The 11,492-nt window shown below is 46.5% G+C and overlaps 1 protein-coding gene across 3 annotated transcripts; it reads right to left on the bottom strand.

The window, feature by feature from the left end:
* Positions 1 to 2,976: 2,976 nt before the first annotated feature.
* DHPS (deoxyhypusine synthase) lies at positions 2,977 to 10,336 on the bottom strand. Of its 3 annotated transcripts, none has more exons than XM_083438023.1 (10): positions 10,130 to 10,336; positions 8,020 to 8,250; positions 7,124 to 7,288; positions 6,684 to 6,805; positions 5,943 to 6,039; positions 5,455 to 5,541; positions 4,961 to 5,066; positions 4,655 to 4,758; positions 3,757 to 3,882; positions 2,977 to 3,606 (listed from the first exon to the last, which is right to left on the bottom strand). In XM_083438023.1, the coding sequence occupies exons 2-10, from the start codon at positions 8,221 to 8,223 to the stop codon at positions 3,511 to 3,513; spliced, it is 1,107 nt and encodes a 368-aa protein (XP_083294149.1). In that variant the 5' UTR covers positions 8,224 to 8,250; positions 10,130 to 10,336; the 3' UTR covers positions 2,977 to 3,510. The 3 variants fall into 3 exon arrangements, with proteins under 3 accessions (XP_083294149.1, XP_083294151.1, XP_083294150.1); XM_083438025.1 differs by having other exon boundaries at positions 7,165 to 7,288; positions 10,130 to 10,300; XM_083438024.1 differs by having other exon boundaries at positions 9,829 to 10,134.
* Between the last annotated feature and the right edge of the window lie 1,156 nt (positions 10,337 to 11,492).

Genomic DNA, 11,492 nt, shown 5'->3' with positions numbered 1-11,492 from the left:
CACATTTTGTACCCAATCTTTGCATAAGCTTACATCTAACAAAAAAGTAGAGACATCACCTTGCCAACAAAGGTCCGTATAGTAAAAGCTATGGTTTTCCCAGTAGTGATGTATGGAAGTGAGAGCTGGACCATAAAGAAGGCTGATCGCCGAAAAATTGATGCTTTTGAATTATGGTGCTGGAGGAGACTCTTGAGAGTCCCATGGACTGCAAGAAGATCAAACCTATCCATTCTTAAGGAAATCAGCCCTGAAGGACAGATCATGAAGCTGAGGCTCCAATACTTTGGCCACCTCATGAGAAGATTCCCTGGAAAAGACCCTGATGTTGGGAAAGATGAAGGGCACAAGAAGAAGGGGACGACAGAGGATGAGATGGTTGGACAGTGTTCTCGAAGCTACCAGCATGAGTTTGACCAAACTGCGGGAGGCAGTGGAAGACAGGAGTGCCTGGCGTGCTCGGGTCCATGGGGTCACGAAGTCGGACACGACTAAACGACTAAACAACAACAACATTTGTACTTATTTCCATTTCGTGGAATCTGCATTCTATATTAACAAAGGAAGGAATTCAGCTTCCTGAGGTTTTGGGAGTGCCTCCCATTCTAACAGAACAACATGTTGGAATTTCTGTCTATGTAGGGCTTATTGCTGCAGTTTCACAGCGCTTAAGTGTGAAACTTAAGAATATTTTTGGGAAATGAGTGAAATAAACACTTCAAAGGAAACATTTGTAAATGACCCAGAAAGTGTTAGACACTGAAAACCCAACGATGAGGCTGAAATGCAGGTAGTATTACTCTTCTATGCCCCATCCAGCGAATGCAATGGCTCTCTCTACCCTTTTATATCTTTGTTTCTTCTCCTCCAGCCTCACCTTCCCACCCACTTTTCTGTCTTTCCCTCCGCAGCATCCCACAAGGAAGGAGTATGCCCAGTCTGAATCTAACCCAAGGAAATTAACCCATCCTTAAAGGAAAAAAAAACTATTAAAAAAAGCCTTAGTAGAAGATCCTTCGTTCCCACACCATCTGGATTGGGATACTGGCATGGGGCTTCCAATTGTGGCTTGGATCTAGGCTGAGCTCCTTATGGCTGGAGTTTGCATTGGGGAAAAGGCCTTCTAACTACCCAAACCAGGGGGTCCTGACCAGTGCTTGTTTTTTAAAAAAATGTTTCGGGGTACTCTCACTTTGACTCAAGAAAAATCACCATTTTATAGTTCAAATAGGGAAAAATAAATACAGTAAATGGACAAAAGTACAAAGATTCACAAGATGTTTAGGTGTATGCATACCCCTGTGCCCCCCCCCCCCGGAAAAAAAGCACTGGTCCTGACCCAAATTGGAACCCCACCCCCAGCCAGAAAGCTATGAATGAATAAGTATGCAACACAAAGGGCTGTGCCCTCGCTTGCTTGCTCACCAAACCTCTGCCATCCACACCATTAGCACCCTAGACTTTTTACTTTTCACCCTATGCAATTACTAAGCTTGCTTTTCACCTTTTCAATCTCATTTACAAAGCTACGTTCTTCTATCCTGCAGTTCTGTTTTGCCCTGGTTTTCACCTTCACAGTGCAGCTCTCTTTAGAGCATTTATAGTTCATCATCTCAATCCTGGCCTTGCACAAAGTCAGGGTGGAAATGGTGGTTTTAAATAGCAGTGGTTTGAATAAAATAGGGATGCGGGAACTCGGGACAGTTCTTTTTTAAACGTAGGAGTAATAGCAGAGATGGGTACGACACAGAAGCGAATACCAAAAAGTTAACACAACAGAGCCTTTCCAATCTTCCTTCTTGTTGTATGCAAACCTTCTTTAAAGGGCCACATCTCCTGCTCTTTACTCAAAGCTCTGCCATTTTTTAAATTTCTCCGTTTCTCTCCACAACCAGACTGTTTAAATCAGTCACTTCCCCACTTTCAGTGTCTCTCCCTTTTTGCTATACTCAAAACTTCTCCTTCTTCTATTCCTGCCTCACGTTACGAGATAAAGGATGCAGAGACCTCAAATATTCCAACTGTATTAAGGTACTTTACTCAAACCTTGGCCATTGCTTAAAACTGCCATTTTCCTTTCAGCTCTATTTCTGTTCTAAACTGCTTTTCTCCTCACCATCACCAGGCCATTGGTGGTGTTGGGCAGCCTGTCTTCTCTTTGGCTCCCCTATACTGCTCCTACTTCATGCAAATCCAGGACTGTGATGCAATACTGCAAATGGCGGCTGCGTGACGACAGGCATACAATTTTATGTATACAGCAAGAAATGTCAGGTATGTTTTGTGCATTTAAATGCACACCTGAGGGACAGAGTACAGCTGTGTTTTAAATGGAACATGTGCTAGGGTGTTTATTCATATATGCATCTTCATCCATCCCCTATATGGAAGTGTATTGGGGTACACCTTCCATTGAAGCAATACAATGTGGAGAAGACTGAATCTGCAGTCCAATATGCATTTGGATGTGCATCCAATTTATGAATGTAGTTCTAACTATACAAACTGCATACCATACAAACCATTGGTCCATTTCCCTCACTACCATGTAATTGGACTGACAGTGATGTTCTGGGGCAACACTGCTATCTCAGAACCTTTTAAATGAAATGCTAAGAACTGAATGTAGGATCTTGTGGTTACAAAGCAAGTACACCACACCTGAGCTACAGCCCCTTCTCCACTGTCAACTTGAATTAATGTACAGGTGTGAATGTCCTTTGAGGCTCAAGCCAACCAGCAATGCAATTCCTTTCTTTCAATGGTATATTCAAGCCGGAGCTCAACTTTCAATAAACAAAAATTCTCCTCAGCGGGAAGATTCCAACTACCCATTTCAGCCAAGCAAAAATGAACTGCTCTGATTTTCTTTAGCCTTCCCTTGTAGTTATAAGGCCCACAGAAGAGCAGGCCTTTAAGAGTTGGGTTTTGGGCACAGTATGCCAACTCTAGCAAAAACAAAAGCACCCACATACATTTAAAGACTACAGTGGTTTATTCGGAGGCTGGGGGATCTCAAGCAGATTCCAGATGGACACACGTCATATCAGTAAATAAAAGAGACAGAGAAGAAAATCCAAGAATTAAAATGAAGTGGGCAGGGAGGCCATGAACAGAGAGATACTGCTGGGCCAGTTGTTAAAGGGAGAAAAAAAATGTCAACTTCAGAATCCAAGGACCATCCTACTATCATGAAAGCAGCATGCTGGAGAGTCAGGTATATCACCAAGTGTCTCAGAATATATAGGGTTTACAAGAGGAAAAAGAGAGAAACACTATCCTCTCAACAGACTCATGAGGAGGATGGGTTGCGATTACACACAAGTAACAGACCGCCACTTTCTGAGACTGGGGCTCAGCTTCTATTCAGCATGGAGGAGAATGATGCTGTGCTAATGGTTCAACTGCCTTCCATTCATCCAAACCAATGTTGCAAAACAGTCTCAGTGCAGGTGCCAGCAGCTGCAGTGGTATGTGGGAGAAGCACATGGGCACGCAGCAGTCCGCGGCTTAGTCGTTTTGCTTCTCTGGAGCAAAGGCATTTGGTTTCTGTGCAAAGGTTTCCGCAACCAGCAGTGGGAAAACCAGGGAAGCGTCGGCATAAACCTGTCAAGAGAAGAATACTGAAGGGTGTCTCTCCTCAAGAGCTTTTCATTTCTTTACTCTAAAACTCACCGGTCTTGCCGATGGCAAGTTCCATGTCCCACCCCTGCCAATACCATGATCTGCCAGTCCCTTCCTTTCCCCCGCACGTACCTTGACAGGCTTGGCATCCATGCGGATCTTCCCCCAGGAAACTGCTTCGTCAGGCCGAGCTCCTGAGTCTGAGCCATCAAACTCCTGTGCCGTGTTGACGTATACAGAAAAGTCAGCACCGTTTCTCTGAGGAGGTACAAGAATCGATGACATCAGGCATACGGAGCAGAATTGGCTCAGTGGTAACCAAAGGTCTGCTTGCACAGCAAATCTGATACCAAATACAACTGTTCCACATATGGACTTGGAGATAAGCACAGATGAATATACAAAACTATCTTATATCAATTTAAGACAAGTGGTCCGTTTATTGATCTTTTAATTGCAATTGGAGGGGGGAGAGGAAGGGGAAACTGGGATACAAAGCATATCAATTTAAGATGAGTGGTCCAATTAGGACAAAAGCACTATGATATTTCATACAGAGTTCTTTCCTTGTGGCCAAGATCCTTTTAAAGAGATGGCAGGAACCGAACCTGAGATTTTCTGTGTGTAAAATGTGTTCTCATTCACTAAAATATGGGCTCCCTTCCCCCAAATATCAGCAACTTCCAGAGCTCAGCCTGGGAGGCTCTTGAAAGCTGCACGGGGTGGGGTGCCTTGGGGTGAACCACTGAAGGTTCAATAGGTTCAATGAGCCTATACAGCTTGGCAGGACTTATGCAGCATATGAATTCATTGCTGACCGCTGGCCATGTCAGCTGAGGCTAATGGAAGTTCAACAGCATCTAGAATTAGCTCCCCATGTCCAAAGCCAGCAAGCAAGCAGCATCATGCCATCTCAACCCATGCGTCTTTGTTCTACGAACGCATCCCATGCTTTTGCAACATCTTCCACCCCAAACAAACCCAGCCTTTCTGCACTGTGCATTTGTTCCTACTGCACAATCTGCCTCACCATGAGGTTGGCGTTAGCAATGTGGTGCTTGACAAGTCCTCCTCCCAAGATGATCATTCCTGTTTTCCGGGCAAATATGGCCTGCGTATTGATGAGCCTCAGATCTGAGAGAGAGATAAGTTTAAGTATTAGACAAGCAGCACAGTAAACAGCGTCATACTTTGGGGGTTGGTAGACCCAGAATGTCTGGTACACAGCATACAGATTCCACTAGCTGTCTCCCTTCCTCTGAAAGTAGAAACCAGTGGTAGGTACATAACAGAAACCAAGGAGAGACTTACTTATGTTGAACAAATCTCAGCTCACCTTCCACAATGTCCAGCACAAGGCCTGGTTTCTTATAGGAGTGGAAGAAAATCATGTCCCCCAGGGAACCATCAGTCAACGCTGGACTCAGTACAGGGATGCTGTTCTGCCAGGAACACAATTAGCATTATAAGTGGAAGTGGGTATTTCATATGGCAGAGGTTAACGTATCTTGGAAGGGAGGGCAGAGCGTGGGAGTGGGAGACAGACTTGAAATGCAGAAAAGTAGTAAATGCACAACACAGAACTATGCCTTAACGGTTGGATGGTAGGGGTCAAGGCTACCAGCTGGGAAATGAATGGGATTACGAAGCCAGAAAAATAATAGGCTATGCCATATCACATAGGACAGACCCTCAGATGATTGAAGAGTGGAAGGCAGGCATCCCATCAGAAAGTGACAAACAAGCAGCATTTCAGCCAGATTACTGGACGCTAATCTTAACGAAAGGCAAGATATGGAACTTAAAACACAGAAGACTTCCTCAGCCTACCTTTTGTGCCCAGTAATAGACAGATTCGGGATTGTTGATTTCCTTGCCAAGCCGAGCAATGAACTTTGATGGAGTCCACTTCACCCCCTGAAAAGCAGGGAGACAGACCACAACTTCAGACTATGCCAACTTCTCCCCAGATTGGTGGGCAAGCTAAGATCCGGGGTGAACCTGCACAGTCTTAATACGCGCGGTTTCAAAGAAAAAGAAAAGAAAAATCCTCTATGTGGGAGCAAATAAGAAACCCAACAATACTGGCAGGGGAAAAAAATGGCCTTGAGATCACACACTAAATAGAATAAGACATGTTTCCGTTGCTGTTTCATCCTCTTCCATGATGGGAGTTTTCCTTTCCCAAAGATGAGGCCAGAACTCACGGCAGACAGCTCTCAAGTATCTATTGCAATTACCACGTTGGGGGTATACATGGGGGGTGGAGAAAGAATAATAGAACAAAGGCACACCATTCCTAACATTTCAGCTCTCACCTCTGTGTCCTGCTCTGTCACCATCTGGTCCAGGATTGGCATCAGCCAGTCCTCAAACTTGCAGTAATTGTCATTGGGCACCAGCAGATTCCCAATCCTGGAGGAGAGGAGGACACAGCTGGGAAGTAAAGCCTGGCTAGGGACTTTGCCCCTACCTTGCTCCTTCCTCCCGCAGAAGTTAAAACATACAGTCAATCCCCTCCCTGCAGCAGAGTATGAGACTCGTTGGATCATACAAACCAGAGGAAACCCAGGAGGGGTCAATTTCTTTGGTCACAAATAAATCACCCATCTTGTTTCCCAATGGTGGCCATCAGATCATCAGCCCACCCCACTACAAGTAAAGGTAAAGGACCGCTGGATGGTTAAGTCCAGTCAAAAGCAACTATGGGGTTGTGGCGCTCATGTCGCTTTCAGCCCGAGGGAGCCGGTGTTTGTCCACAGACAGCTTTCCGCGTCATGTGGCCAGCATGACTAAACCGCTTCTGGCGCAACAGAACACTGTGATGGAAGCCAGAGCGCAGGGAAATGCTGTTTACCTTCCCGCCACAGTGGTACCTATTTATCTACTTGCACTGGTGTGCTTTCAAACTGCTAGGTTGGCAGGAGCTGGGACAGAGCAAGGGGAGCTCACCCCGTCGCAGGGATTCAAACCACCAACCTTCTGATCGGCAAGCCCAAGAGGCTCAGTGGTTTAGACAACAGCGCCACCCGTCCCCTCCCCACTACCCCTGCTGGTACCTGTTAATCCCACTCTGTCGTAGTTCCTTTCCACGCAAGCTGAAGTCTCCAACGTAAGTGGGTGCCAAGCATTTGATGAGATCTTCTTCCACACCACCTGCTGTGGTCACCAGCACATCCACCTACACAAACCAAAGAATGTGGGCTATAGTGCTTGCTAAGATTTGCAGCTATGAGCATCCTTTAGACCCGAGTTCTGTAAAGGGATTAATCCATCCTTAAGTCATGAAGCATCAGTAGCCAGTATCTCTTTCCCATAAGCGGAGGTAGTTCCTTTAAAGTTCTCTCCAGCCCATTAGAAGATGGCATAGGGAGACAAGAATGATATTGGTGTAGAACACCAGGAATTCTTCTCTACCCTTTCACAACCACATAAATGAAAAGGAAGATTTTTCCTTGATATACAGAAGGAGGAAACACCTCCCAGGTTTGGACAATACCATGTTGTGTTGCACCAGAAAGCGGATGGTCTCACGGACACCTGAGCTGATGAGGTTGGAAGTGAAGCCCAAGAAGATTGTACAGCCTGTTAGGTGGCGGGAACAGGGATTCAAGTCGGCATGGTTCCCTTCATCCTCGGCCAGTGGCGTCAGCTTCGCTTCTATCTGCAAGGAAGAACCCAACTATCTGAATCAAGCTTCAGCACAACAGCACAATGCAGGTATTGAACTAAATGGCAGCACCACCAAGTTTAGCACATCATCACCCTAAATAGCTACGTACAAACAGCAAGAAGTTTGCTAGTGACATATGAAGGAAGGAAAACAAAAACAAAAACTGGTGAATGGTTGTAGAGAACTGAGGGAAGCATCAATGCACAAAATATGCAGATTTGGAGAAAAATACTGGTTTTGCCACTTTATCTTCAAATCAGAAAACGTGATAATCAGAAAGGGAGATAAATGTAAACTGCAGTTTTTGACGTCACTGAAGGTATTGACTGTGTGTTCTCAATCCATGCAATCAAAGTAGGACTTTCCTATCAATCAACGTAGATGTTTATGAACATCATACCAGCTCAGACTTATAAAATACTGTTCGCACCCAAGGTTTAGAGCTAATAGGACTATGGAATATTGCTGGGAAAGGGTAAAAAAAGTAGCCAACTTCAGTGTTGGCTAACTCTTAGCACTGTATGTGTAGATGGGTGTTGACTGGTGTCAGAGAAGAATGCTGGAATGTACACAAGAGCGTACATGCAGGAATTTATAGAGGCCTCTACCTGCTGCAGCAAAGCAGCAAGCTAACTCCACAGTTATGAGATCCAGCCCAATTTCCCTCCTTCCCACCTGATCTAACACAGTTCTCACCATTGGGACTCATCCTGGCTACTCACCATGCGGTTGATCTCGTTCACAGCCTGCCCAAAGCTGGTAGCCTGGAAACCCGTGGTGAGGTAAGACTGGAGCAAGGCATGATAGTCTAATCCACGGTCAAAGTCATAGCCATGCACTGTCAAGCTCCCCTCAGGTAGTCCCTCACTGGGCTTCAGCACAGCAGCCACTGCCCCAGCAGGTAGGTCGCCTGCCACATTCTCCATCAGGTGAACACTGGGGAGGCTGGCACCCTAGGACAAAGATCGTTAATTAAGAAGACTCCTGGAAAAGCATGCTTTCAAAACCTTTCGCCATGTATTACAGAATCTTAGTGATAAAGTACCCCCAGATTTCTGCCCTTCCAAAAAGGGAAACACAAGTGCTAGAAACTGAGATATGAAAGCTGGGAGCTAAATGGCACCTTAAACCTAGGTTATGGGCACAAAAAATAGAATGTCTAGGCACGTTTTTTAATAACAAGGATACAAAGTTGAAAATGCATTTACTGCAGCTAAAATATTATGCTCATTTTTCACATGGCCTAGTCCTTTCCCCGCTCACCCCCCTAATATTCTTAAAAGGATCTCTTCTCCTGTCTTCAGAGAGTAGCTGGAAGCGGGAGGCAGAAAAAAGATCCTCCTTTCCTTCCACTCTGCAGTCTTAATCCGAAATCTCAGGCGCAATACTGCGCCCAAAGCTCAGAAACTTCTTGCGCTAATGAAATTCCCTGTCGCAAAATGCCTGTAGAACAATGGGAGTTTCAGACGCTGTGGAAACAGCAATTTGCACCATCTGTCAACTTCAAGTACTCTGGAAAGGCTCGTTCCCCACACCACCGCGATGAAGAACGTCCCTGAAGAATTCTTCCCAGTTGAGCAAAAATGCAGACAGCGGTTCAAATTCTTGGCCAGCAGCGGCAGGACATGATGTAAGACCACGACCAGCGCTGCAACCCCAACCACAGTGCTCATGCCGACAATGATATGGTGCCATTGTTAATCGTTATTGCATTGCAGGGACTTGGGTTATACAGTGGTGCCCCGCAAGACGAATGCCTTGCAAGATGGAAAACCCGCTAGACGAAAGGGTTTTCCGTTTTTGGATGTGCTTCGCAGGACGAATTTCCCTATGGGCTTGCTTTGCAAGACGAAAATGTCTTGCGAGTCTTGAGATTTTATTCCGCTCCCCACCCCCTTTTTCTAAGCCGCTAAACCGCTAATAGCCTTTTAGCAGCTAATCCACTAATCCCTTAAGCATTTAATAGCCGCTAATAGCCGCTAGACCGCTAATTACGCTAATCCGCTAATAGGGTTGCTTCGCAAGACGAAAAAACCGCTAGACGAAGAGACTCGCGGAATGCATTAATTTCGTCTTGCGAGGCACCACTGTATGACCTTCCAACATTTTGACTTCACCGCCAAAGGTGCACTCCTTTATTGTCAGAGGGATGCCAACTAATGCTGAATTATTATTATTATTAAATGACAAAGAATTAATTAATTTATTATTATCAAATGATGAAGAATTTATTTATTTATTATTATTATTATTAAATTATGAAGAATTATTATTATTAAATGATGAATAGTAATTATTATTACTTTATTGCATTGCAGGGGGCTGGTCTACATGATCCCTGGAATGCATTCAACAGATGCACTCAAAGCAGGAGAGGAAAAGAAATGCAAATAAGCACTTTCCCGGCCCCGCCCACAGCGCACCTATTGCCCCGCCCAGACCGCTTTGGCAAACCGGGCTCCCGAAGCGTCTGCCTCGTCTGCGGCAACGCGCGCATGCGCCTGGGGGCGGGAGCGCGAGGCGGGGCTCACCTGCGACCTGAAGTGGTACAGCCCGGAATTCTACCGCCGCCGCCGCCTCCTGCATAATGCCCAGGGTCGGTTCCAAATATTACGGAGGGGGGGGGGATGTGTGGGTGAGAGAAAAAGAGAAAGACAGGGAACTGAAAGGGCTCCTGTCACCACAGGGTAGGCTTGCTTAGCGCCATGTTCCCCAGTCAGGAGGAGTATTGAAGGCTCTCCTCGCCGGCTTGCGAGGAGGCCCCTTCTGCCCCTCACGCGGCGGCGGCGGGGCCGGGAGCGGGACAGCGCGCGAAGGGAACGGCGGCCTTACCTCATAGAGCCGGGCCCGACCAGCCAATGGCCTCCTCTCGCTCCCCTCGCTGGTTCTACGCAGGCGCTCTGCTCGCCGCCTCACGGAGATGCCGCGGGAAGCGCCTCATGGCGGCGCAGGGGAGCAGAAGGGGTTAAACGCCAGCGACGGGAGGGAGAGGCGCTCGCGTGGCTCGGCGTTTCTTTCCTTCTTGCTCCTTTAAGGAAGTGGGCGGGGTTTCGGGGGAGAAAAATCGGAAAGCGCAGGCGCAGCGCTGCGTCGGCGGCTAGCTTCAAGTAAGGGCGGAAGTGGTATGGGCTGCATAGGGATACCTGGGCATCTGAGAAGGTGCAGGCAGTGCGTGGGTCCCCGGGGGGCGGGGAGGCAAGGGAAGGGTCCAACCCCCTGCAAAGCAGGAATCTTACGCCCAACATATTTGCCCTTCCAAGTTTATGCTGTTGCATACAGATTTCCCTTTATGGAACAAAATTTTCCTATGGTGACTGTGGCGTAGCGTCCTTTCACTCAGCTATGAAGCTCAGTGGGTGGGTGATTTTAGCCCATTTTCTTCTTCTGGACAAATGAACACTAGAGTTGCATGTACGATGACCTTAAAACATATGCTATGTGTATTAAAAACAAACAAAAAAAACACCTGGTGGTCCAAAAACAGCCTGTGCAAACAGTCACCACAGAACAACTTAAGTGCAACTCCTCATGCTTCTAACAGAAATACCATCTCAGACTGAAGTGAGCTGGGGGCGGGGAGGAGCCTTGTGACACCTTAAAATTGTGTGTGTTTGTGTGTGTAAAAGCTAAGGTAAAGGACCCCTGGACGGTTAAGTCCAGTCAAAGGTGACTATGGGGTGTGGCACTCATCTCGCTTTCAGGCTGAGAGAGCTGGCATTTGTCACACAAACACACAAATCATGGAATTGTAGAGCTGGAATGGACATAGTCAAAACCCCTGCAATGCAGGGATCTTTTTGCCCAACATTGAGCTTGAACCCAGGACCCCGAGATTAAGGTTCTTCTCCATTGGAGGCTTTCAAACGGAGATTGGGTGGCCACTTGTCATGGATGCTTTGGTTTGGATTTCTCCATTGCAGGGAGGTCAGACTACTTCCTTGTCTACATCCAAGTCAGTCATTTTCATGTGCGGATTTCCCTTGCTATAGAATGAATGTGTTTCTCAGAGGGGGTTAATTCTCAGAGGACAATTCTGTATACAACAGCATAAATTTGGAAATATGTTGGGCATAAGATTCCTGCTTTGCAGGGGGTTGGACTAGATGACCCTCGGAAACCCCTTCCAACTCTGTAGTTCTAAGAGCCTCATGCTGACCGAGCTGCCCTACCATTTTATTTTACAATTAACCAGTGC

This window comes from Podarcis tiliguerta (genome assembly GCF_965153285.1).
Source record: "Podarcis tiliguerta genome assembly, chromosome: 4".
Taxonomy (NCBI): domain Eukaryota; kingdom Metazoa; phylum Chordata; class Lepidosauria; order Squamata; family Lacertidae; genus Podarcis; species Podarcis tiliguerta.
Note: the sequence above shows the minus strand (reverse complement) of the source record. Positions and strands in the feature narration are given on the sequence as shown.

Coding starts and splice junctions, on each gene's coding strand:
- DHPS (XM_083438023.1), bottom strand. CDS start 8,223: ATGGAGAATGTGGCAGGCGACCTACCTGCTGGGGCAGTGGCTGCTGTG. Junction 5,067..5,454: donor TCTATTACTGGGCACAAAAG/GTAGGCTGAGGA, acceptor TGTTCCTGGCAG/AACAGCATCCCTGTACTGAG. Junction 4,759..4,960: donor TGTGCTGGACATTGTGGAAG/GTGAGCTGAGAT, acceptor TCTCTCTCTCAG/ATCTGAGGCTCATCAATACG.